Below are 9,253 nucleotides of genomic sequence, written 5' to 3'. Positions count from 1 at the left end.
TCAGAGTTTCATTGACCACAAATTGAGCAGAAATATTTTGCATACAAATCTTTAAATAGTTCAACCACAAGAAAAATAGTCGTGAATTTTTTTTATTAGTGAAGCCAAAAGTTTTGCACATTATCCAAACAGAATACCTGAAATGTTGATATTTCAGCCCTTTCGGGTTAAAACAAGAGAAAACGACAACCCAAGAGTGAAAAGTTTGGGTTAGGTGACCTATAGTTCAAAGATGTCCCTGGTCAGGTAGACTAAATAAAAGTGTATTCCCAATTCCTCCAGGACATTCGTGTAATTTACTTGTGAGCTCTCCCTCAAGCCTAGAGACATCAGTGTTGAACCACCAACTGAAAGAGGGTATTTGCCATTAGTATGAGTGACAACATTTCATGGCTATTAATTTAGTTCATTATATTTAGCCGATTTGAATAGACTTTTCTAGCAGGCGAGGCTGTCAAAGAACTAAATATGAGCAACTACAAAAAAGTAAATTTGCAGCATGACCAAATTATACAAAAAGTATAGGAACTGTTCTAGCAGATATGTTTTAGAAATCTCTTTTGATAGGCAGGGAATAATTGTCTTTGTCACCCTGTAGTCATGCCATCAAATCTGTTGGGCAAAGTACCGCTACAGATTAATCCAGTAGACTCACCAGTCAAGTCCCCCTAGTTAGAAAATGGAAGAAACCCAGTTAGTCATGTTAATTATTCTGTTGTTACAAATGAAGACTAATACTTTCAACATATTGCGATCCAAGTTACTGGCTGCAGTCTTGGATTTTATAGTTCTATATGAATAGATTCAATTTACTAAACTATTAATCATGCTTCAGAAGAATTAACCTTTGTTGGATGGCAGATCTACCACAAGCCTCCATTGCCACAACCTCCAGATGGCTTACGACCTACGGCAACTCCTCGACTACTGCAAGCCAACAAATTGGCTCTTGCACACCAGACACGCATTTTGCTTTATTTTAGGTTTTCAAGCATCTTAAAATACCCAAATCATCGCTCCAATACACAAGTCAGCTAATGGCCTACAAGGAAACGCTTAAGCTAGTGTTAGTGATGGCGATAGAAATGGACAAGCTTGCGTATACAAATATGCAACTAGAATTGCAAGGTTCACAGCCCAGTTGCATAAGTGGTCACAACCGTTGGATTGTAAGCAAGGGTAAAAAAAAATAAAAAACTTCCCACAAACTAGTCAACATGGTCAATTGAAAGCCTGTACAAAACGACCCTGGAACAGTCAAATGCAGCTTTACTGCGGATGAATTAAGCCAAATTGCATAAACATCCAATGATAAACAGTATACAAATGCAATGAAGGTTGCACTCACACTAGGCCATCTGGCCGTGGCCGTCGCAACTGTGGCCTGGCCACGGTAGGCTCTTGTACATACGCCATCACGTCGCATCCGAACAATTCTACCAAACCTTAACCAACTAGTGAAAAATGGAACAAAACTTTAGCACACACCGAGTGACTAATAACCTTGTCCAGGGGTGTTCCAACGTGGTTTACCAGAGGGCCTTTGTGGACTTAAAGTAAGCCACACATTTGACAGACAGCACGGAATGACGTTAAACTAAGCTAATCTACAGGTTACTATTTTGCACAATATTTGTACTCCAATGCTACGTAAAGCAGGCTTCTTCAGAAACCCGTAGCCTGCTACATACATTGAAGGGCAACTGTAACAAATCCTGACCAAGACCGAAAGATGGCTCGCAGCAGATTACTGCGTGGACCGTGGTGGCTTCCAGATCAACCCTTCGGTGGACCATTCATACACATGTATTCCGAGGATGTTTTGAAGACACGAGTCCCATGGCACTAGATTCCTTTGAAGACTAAGTTGGTATGGGGGGGCCCAAAGGGGGCCCCCCCATAGATCTTGTCACTCATCTAACACCTGTTAAGAAAAACACACATCACAAGATACAAATCATCAAAGCTAGGTTAACAAACAGCAGTGACATACATGTCGTGCAAAGAGCAGGGTTACTGATGGCTTGTGTCTGAAGAGACAGCCCAAAAACTTCAACATTTAATAAAGGAAAATAACTTTTACTCACTGCGGTGGTCTGTTTCGAAGTGCCATGCTGGTAGCAATATTGGTCTCGGCTGTTCAGTCAAATGCCCACAAAAACAAACACGCAACAACGCATACTTTCAGTTTGTATAAAGTGACAATAGTGATCTGCAATCTAGATCAAAAACTTTCAACACTCGCTAAACTCAACCTCGATTGACAGAGGCTGATGCAAAAAGTAAACCAAACCCTTGTGTTCACCTTAAATATAGGGGTGCGTGGCAGGTGATCTCAATTAAGAGCTAATCAGAAAGAACACACTGTGACCGGCCATGAGTGAGACGTTCAAAACGAGAACGAGGATTTAACACCAGACGAAATTGTTACCATTCAAATTCAAATTTCTTATTATTGAATTGGGTATGTAATCAATGATTTGGGCTTTGAGCATGCCTATATTTCTTATAAATATATCTTATATTTGTTCAGCCCTTTGAATATGAAATCTATAATCTCAGCCTCTCCATAATTTGCCAAACAAATATTTTATTGTTCAAATAAAATCCCATCCTTATTTTGCCTGGTGGATTGCGGAAGTATGCGCCTATCCTGGGGGCCTGCCAGGGACACGCTATCTATCGGGGATGCTGATATCCGATAGATAGCGTGTCCCTGGTCGCTGGGAAATTACATTGGCACGACACCTGTCGGTGGGACGAGTTCACAACATGGAATGTTGTTTCCACAGAGAAAAAACGTTTTCCTTGTGCCATGTTCACGAAGTGTGCCCATGGAAAGAAACAATTAGCATAATTCAGAACATTTAAAAAATTTGACATTATAACGTTCCTTGAATAAAGTCTCATTGTTCATTTGTACTTTAAAGTCAAAGTTATCCAAGAGGTCATTCCACACACGCACACGCACGCACGCACACACACACACACACACACACACACACACACACACACACACACACACACACACACACACACACACACACACACACACACACACACACACACACACACACACACACACACACACACACGCGCGCGCACGCACGCACGCACGCACGCACACACGCACGCACGCACGCACGCACGCACGCACGCACGCACGCACGCACGCACGCACGCACGCACGCACGCACGCACGCACGCACGCACGCACACACACACACACACACACACACACACACACACACACACACACACACACACACACACACACACACACACACACACACACACACACACACACACACACACACACACACACACACACACACACACACGCTGAAGAGGGGCTGATTTTAATAATTCCTTAATGCCCTATTAATGGAGCCCACTGTCCTTCAAGTCTAATACTGACGTTGAAATTCATGTCGATTTATATTCATTGCAAATCTATACATAAAACGATTAATTTAATTTGTCTGAATTTGTATTGCAAAACCGATTTTTCCAAATCAATCATCGACTCTTTTTGCAGTGTTTGGTCGCTCCGACCCCAACACAAGTTATCTCACTCCACACTTATAGTGAAATTTGGCAGCCCTGTGGTCAGATTCAGTTGCGGAGCAGCTGTTGATTTTGATGTTTGCTTCCGAGGGAAGGTCAGGCTTCCAGGACACATGTAGTGTAACGCCACGGTGTGTGTGAATCGTTTCATATAAAACATCGCTTATACACGACTAACGACTAAACTAATAAAATAACACAAAGTTGCCCTAGGGCGCAGCCATGGGAATAACACGCCCACCTTCCTCGTTACCAAAGCATTTTTATTTATTTTTTTATCTCAGTGTTGCGACTATTTCAGTTGAAATAGTGTCTTCACCGTAGACATAAAAAACAAAACAAAAAAAACAGCCAATCAGCCTTGGCAAAACACAAGTCATGTCACCCGGACCCGGAAATCATACCTCTTATTTTGGCAGCGATAATGAACGGGCAGCTTGGGCCAAGCAAGCGTACATTTGAATACTCACATAACCAGATAGGCAACCTAATTTCTCAAACGGAGATACCAACCACAGCAGTGTCACTGACGGCCACCGAGGTACAATATATATTTTAATTGCGTATTTTTATCGATCGATAACGCTTGTGTTTTTAAATAGTAGGCTATTACTACTATTTCCTGATATTATTATTATTATTTGTGTGTGCCAAAGGGTCTTTTGGGACAGTTATTGACCCATTCCATAATCTATTTCCTGGTGATATGCCGTAGCTTGATGTTGTGCCATGATTTCTTGGTTATGTCTGCTTTTATAATATCGAATTATTACCCAACTGTAACAACAGATTTCGTTTAATGAGGTGTAAGATACCCAAACTAAAGCTTTTTCGTCGCGCTGGGTCTACACGTTTACAGAGACGTAGCCAAAGGTGGAAGCACATCTCCGAAAACTCCACGTCAGGACAGCAAACCCTGAAGGCATTCAACGGCGTTTAGACCCCACGTGGCTATTAGAAGCAGCACTTTATTAAATGTAAAAGTTCAAACCAAACCCAAAAGCAACTTATTTTAAATTAAATGTGATGTAGTGGGTCAAATGGTAATAATACTTTTCTGCCCTCTCCCCTGCATAATTCAGTGACGTCCAACATGTTGTCGGACGGCCACTCCTTCCTGAAGGGGGTGCTCCTTGGAGCACTCTTCTGCTTGGTGTTGGCATTCGTTGGCACTTTAACCCCCAGTTATTCTTTCACCGAAGAGGACAACCACAAGCACCATCATGTCAAAGCGCCCAGCAAAGACGAGCTTCGAGGCCTGACAGAGAATCAGATGGAGGAACTTACCAAACAGGTGCGAGTCTATTGCCTTATTATGGTCCATCCTAAGGTTCTGCAGCATTGGGCCACAGTCAAAGACACCTGGAGCAAACACTGTGATAAGGCAGCCTTCTACAGCTCAGAGGCCTTCAAGGAGCTTGAGGCAATAGACCTAAAGGAACCAAATGAATGGGCCAGACTCCGCAAGGCTCTCAAACATGCCTATGACAATGCCGGGGATATCCGCTGGTTTTTTATCGCAAGACCTACTACATTCGCCATCATTGAGAACCTGAAATACCTTGTATTGGCTAAGGATCCCAGTGAACCATTCTACATTGGCCATGCTATGAAGTCCGGAGAACTGGACTATGTTGAGTATGAAAGCGGTATTGTCCTTAGCTATGAAGCTCTAAAAAGGCTTATGAACGTGTTTCAGGATGGTGAGAAATGTCCAGAGACTGAGAGTAGCCTGTGGAAGGTCACTGAGGAGAAGCAGCTGGCCATATGCCTGAAGTACACTGGAGTGTTTGCTGAGAACGGGGAAGATCTGGAAGGAAAGGGACTTTTTAATAGCAAAAGTGTGGAGCGCCTCATCACTGATAGCCTTCAAAACAACCCCTCAAATGTCGTGGAGGGCTGCTGTTCAGACCTGGCCATCACATTCAGTGGAATGTCTTCGAATCAGATGCAAGTCATGATGTTTGGCGTGTACAGACTTCGTCCCTATGGACACAATTTTAATGACATGCTGCTCTTTCAACCTCCTGAGGGTTCGGACAATGACTAATCTGTTTTGTACTTTTTGTGTCTGATCATGGAATTATGATTCTCTCCATGTCTGTGTAAATGTTTTTGCGAAGGTGCTTTTTCTTAATTTACTTTTTACCAAGGAATGGTGGATCGGGATAAGATTAATATTTAAATCTGATTTTAAAATTGGTCCCAATATTGGATTTTCTTAACAATGTGATCAACAGTCTGAGAATTGTTGTGAGATTTGTTCTTTTATGCATGTTCCATAAATCAACAATTGTAATTACATCTCTATCGACATTTATACTATAATAAAAAATAAGTGGTTTTCAAGCCAAAAGTATATTATAAGTAGGGATGTGAATAGCTCACATGGTCGAATAATCAGTGGGTGGTATGAACGAATAATCGATTATATATTCGTAGACATTCACAAAGGCAGCCATGGATCCTCGGCAAGAAATTCCTTAATATCTTAAACGCAAAAAAACAACTACCTGCTAAGTAGTTCCAGTCAAATTGTCTGTTCAGCCTTCAAAATGAGAGCTGGTGAATTGTGAAAAATGCATTAAACTGTAATCAGAAAACTCTAATTATAAATATGTACACTTTACAGGGCCGGTGTTACACCGAATTCTGCGACCCACCGATAAGTGGGTCGCAATGTTGCACATTTTCTGCAACATGCACGTGTGCATTATAACAAAAACATAAATAACACATTAGATCTCCCACCAGTGGGATCTTTATTTTCTTGATACAAACAATAATTCTAAAGTGTTTTACACGGTAGCCTTTAATAAAAAGGTAATTGGTTGGGGGAAGATCTTATGTTTATTTGTGTTTTTGTCATGCCTGTCTACGTTTCAAATATGCAACCGCACCCCCTGGGGTCATACATTTCGGGGGGGGTTGGTCGCGTTGTCCTGCTTACTGCGGTGAGGGTTTTGTATAATTTAGTTAATTAATTAGGGGCGCCAACAGAGAGCGCCCCCGACACATTTGCCGCCCTGGGCGATATATATTTTTTCTTCCTCCATGGGCCCGACGCCGTCTGGGCCCCGGTGCAGTGCACCGGGCCCCTGACGCTGTCTGGGCCCCGGTGCAGTGCACCGGTGGCGTGTGTCTGCCTGGCGCAAATGCTCCCCTTTTACTACTCGTTTCATCCTAAAATCTGTTTATATTTATTATGTGTAGCATTATTTATCACCTTTTAATAAATGTACCAAAGTGCTTCACAGACTGGAGCTAAAGGTTAATCAAATAACATGGCTAAACACCAAATGAAAGGGGAGATGTAATGCAGGTTTTTATTATTTTTGCATTATGCTTTGATTCAATGCTTACAGCAGGTGACACAGCTAAGTCCATTGGTGTAAACAACTGACTGGCAGCTCATTCCCGCACTATGACAAGCTCCATGCTGTCCAGGGCTACTGGTTGGGGGGGCAGGCGGGGATATTGGTGACCTCACTTGTACGTCTTCATGTGCCACAGTCCGTCGTTAAGATAATGAACATTTTCAATTCCGATGCCCTTGTTGACTTTTTCTCTGCCCGAAGAGAACCGTCAGGAAAGATGAAAAAGAAAGAGAAAAGGATATGATTTGAAGCAGCATGGTGGGTCACAGTTACAAAAATGTGTACAGGTGTAATATCTTACATGCTCTCTGCAGACATCTTCATCACTCCAACACAAAGTGCATGTTGTTTCCCCTCTGCCATTATGGCCTATCGTCGACCATTAAAGACAAACGTCAGAGTGCGGGATGAAAACAGCCTTAAAATCAAATATCATCCAAATCCAATATTATGAAGCACATTTAAACATAACAACGTAATATAAAGTATGAGAACGTTAAACCCAGGAAAAGTGGGTGGTAGCTGCAGAATTATGGGACAGTGAAACTATTTAATTGATAATGTGCCAAAGATCTACAAACAAATGCCAAACGCTATATCAGTAATAATCTGGATTTATGCTTTACATAAATATCGAACAATTGTGGTAAATACAGCATTTCTAAATAGTTGACGGGATTGTACACTATTGAGAAAGGATACAACCACTGTGTCTGTAGCTGCTGGGTAGAGTTTGGCACCTGGTGACGTCAACCCAGGGCACATGATATTGGCACCACTTAGGACAAATTTAATAGCCCCTTTGTCTACTTGTTGATGTGGAAGGATAAAAGGATCTGTAACATACAAATGCATATAATTAACAACCCAGATCCATATTAGGCCAGATTACTATCGAAACAATATCAATATTTACATTTATGTAGTAGTCTGAGAGTTGGGTAGAATGGTCCTTCTCTTTGTCTGAAGAATAGAAGCTCTCCATTCACTGTCAGGATTTCAATGTGTTCATGGCTAGAGAATCAAATAACAGCAAAATGAGGCAGTATATATGGTGTGAACCAGCTATAGGATATATATATATCAGATATACATACATACATACAACCATACATACATACAACCATACATATATATCTATATATTTGTGGAATAAGTTAGTAGAATAGTACCAGTTACCATCTCACTATTTTGACAGGATCTTTTTTTGGCATAATGTGGTTTAGCCATGATTCTATATCAGGAAACTGGTCCAGCAGTTGGTTTTTTATTCCTTTGATAACCGAAGTCTTCAGCTGAATGCAATTGGAAACGTTTTCCTTCTCATCAAATCTAAGGGAAGACATGAAAGACAGTTGTTATTATTATGTATTAGACTGCAGGAGTAACGCAAGATGTGATGTAGTCAGATCAGTTAAGAGCCTATTAACCTGAATATCGGATCCAGCATTCATAGCGAGACTAGATTAGCCCCATGACAGAGGAACATTTTAGGCCATATGACGGATACTGATTATGAAGATCTGAATAAATAATAACGTGGTCCGCCACATTACGCATATGGTCATACGTATAGCATATTCATGGCGGTTTCTCAAGAAAAAGAAAGACAGGCTTTACTCTTGACTATCGGCAGTGATACATCCTTTGACTTCTTTCTGTTATTACCATGCATGTAATGTAAAGCGTGTTTAGGTTGAAACGGATAGATAGACAACTACCGCTGTAACAAAGTTTAACAAGCTTGTCTCCGGTTAGACGTTCTTCCAATGAATATGTCAAACAGTAGACCATATTTAGGGACTATGTTTTACTTCATAGTAAACCATCTAGGTCGTAAGCAAAATTATTATTTTCCTGAAATGCAGCCCATGGTTGTCATTGGAACGATTCTGCTAGTGGATCCGGTTAGCTAGCCATTTAGCAAAAGCAACTTGATAATTAAAGATGAACACCTTACTTTTTAAACATCCTCGTTGGTCGTTTTCACTGTGTTTTCTCCACAATGTCAGTGCTTGTCTCTACCTAGTCTGCCGTTTAAGAGAAAATACAATGTATTAATGAAACACAACTCATCTATGAAACCACTCCAGTGCAATTCCACGCTTGTTTCCTCCTGAAGGGCCACGATTACGTCATTTTACGGCAGTTTTACGCTCTACGGCAGATACGATTACTCTTTTGCAGACAGTTCTTACATGGATGTAATGAGGTCTTCTGGTTTGGAAGATAAGTTTCATAAGTTTGCATCGTCGTCCACCCAATCGCGTCATGGAAGTAGTTTAATATTGTTTTAGAGCGTTAATGTG

The 9,253-nt window shown here is 41.3% G+C and overlaps 2 protein-coding genes across 4 annotated transcripts; one reads left to right on the top strand and one right to left on the bottom strand.

Moving 5' to 3' along the window:
- The first annotated feature begins 3,962 nt into the window (after window positions 1–3,962).
- c1galt1c1 (C1GALT1-specific chaperone 1) lies at window positions 3,963–6,625 on the top strand. 2 transcript variants are annotated; one of them, XM_056600782.1, is made up of 3 exons: window positions 3,963–4,108; window positions 4,427–4,544; window positions 4,650–6,625. In XM_056600782.1, exon 3 carries the CDS (start codon window positions 4,661–4,663, stop codon window positions 5,615–5,617), a length of 957 nt encoding a protein of 318 aa, XP_056456757.1. In that variant the 5' UTR covers window positions 3,963–4,108; window positions 4,427–4,544; window positions 4,650–4,660; the 3' UTR covers window positions 5,618–6,625. The 2 variants fall into 2 exon arrangements, with proteins under 2 accessions (XP_056456757.1, XP_056456758.1); XM_056600783.1 differs by lacking the exon at window positions 4,427–4,544 and having other exon boundaries at window positions 4,650–6,623.
- Window positions 6,626–6,713: 88 nt separating this feature from the next.
- On the bottom strand, window positions 6,714–9,087 carry mcts1 (MCTS1 re-initiation and release factor). Of its 2 annotated transcripts, XM_056600789.1 has the most exons (6): window positions 8,905–9,087; window positions 8,124–8,276; window positions 7,861–7,958; window positions 7,647–7,780; window positions 7,246–7,313; window positions 6,848–7,135 (listed from the first exon to the last, which is right to left on the bottom strand). In XM_056600789.1, the coding sequence occupies exons 1-6, from the start codon at window positions 8,913–8,915 to the stop codon at window positions 7,054–7,056; spliced, it is 546 nt and encodes a 181-aa protein (XP_056456764.1). In that variant the 5' UTR covers window positions 8,916–9,087; the 3' UTR covers window positions 6,848–7,053. The 2 variants fall into 2 exon arrangements, with proteins under 2 accessions (XP_056456763.1, XP_056456764.1); XM_056600788.1 differs by lacking the exon at window positions 8,905–9,087 and having other exon boundaries at window positions 6,714–7,135; window positions 8,124–8,290.
- Between the last annotated feature and the right edge of the window lie 166 nt (window positions 9,088–9,253).

Source organism: Gadus chalcogrammus, chromosome 10, assembly GCF_026213295.1.
Source record: "Gadus chalcogrammus isolate NIFS_2021 chromosome 10, NIFS_Gcha_1.0, whole genome shotgun sequence".
NCBI lineage: Eukaryota > Metazoa > Chordata > Actinopteri > Gadiformes > Gadidae > Gadus > Gadus chalcogrammus.
The sequence above is the reverse complement of the archived record's forward strand: the minus strand, read 5'-3'. Positions and strand labels throughout refer to the sequence as shown.

Excerpts from the sequence above, each read along its gene's own strand:
- mcts1 (XM_056600788.1), bottom strand. The coding sequence starts at position 8,290 with ATGTCTTCCCTTAGATTTGATGAGAAGGAAAACGTTTCCAATTGCATT. Across the intron at positions 7,959-8,123 it reads CCTGTCAAAATAGTGAGATG|CCATGAACACATTGAAATCC; the intron begins GTAACTGGTACT and ends TTGATTCTCTAG. Across the intron at positions 7,136-7,245 it reads AAGATGTCTGCAGAGAGCAT|AGAAAAAGTCAACAAGGGCA; the intron begins GTAAGATATTAC and ends CTCTTCGGGCAG.
- c1galt1c1 (XM_056600782.1), top strand. The coding sequence starts at position 4,661 with ATGTTGTCGGACGGCCACTCCTTCCTGAAGGGGGTGCTCCTTGGAGCA.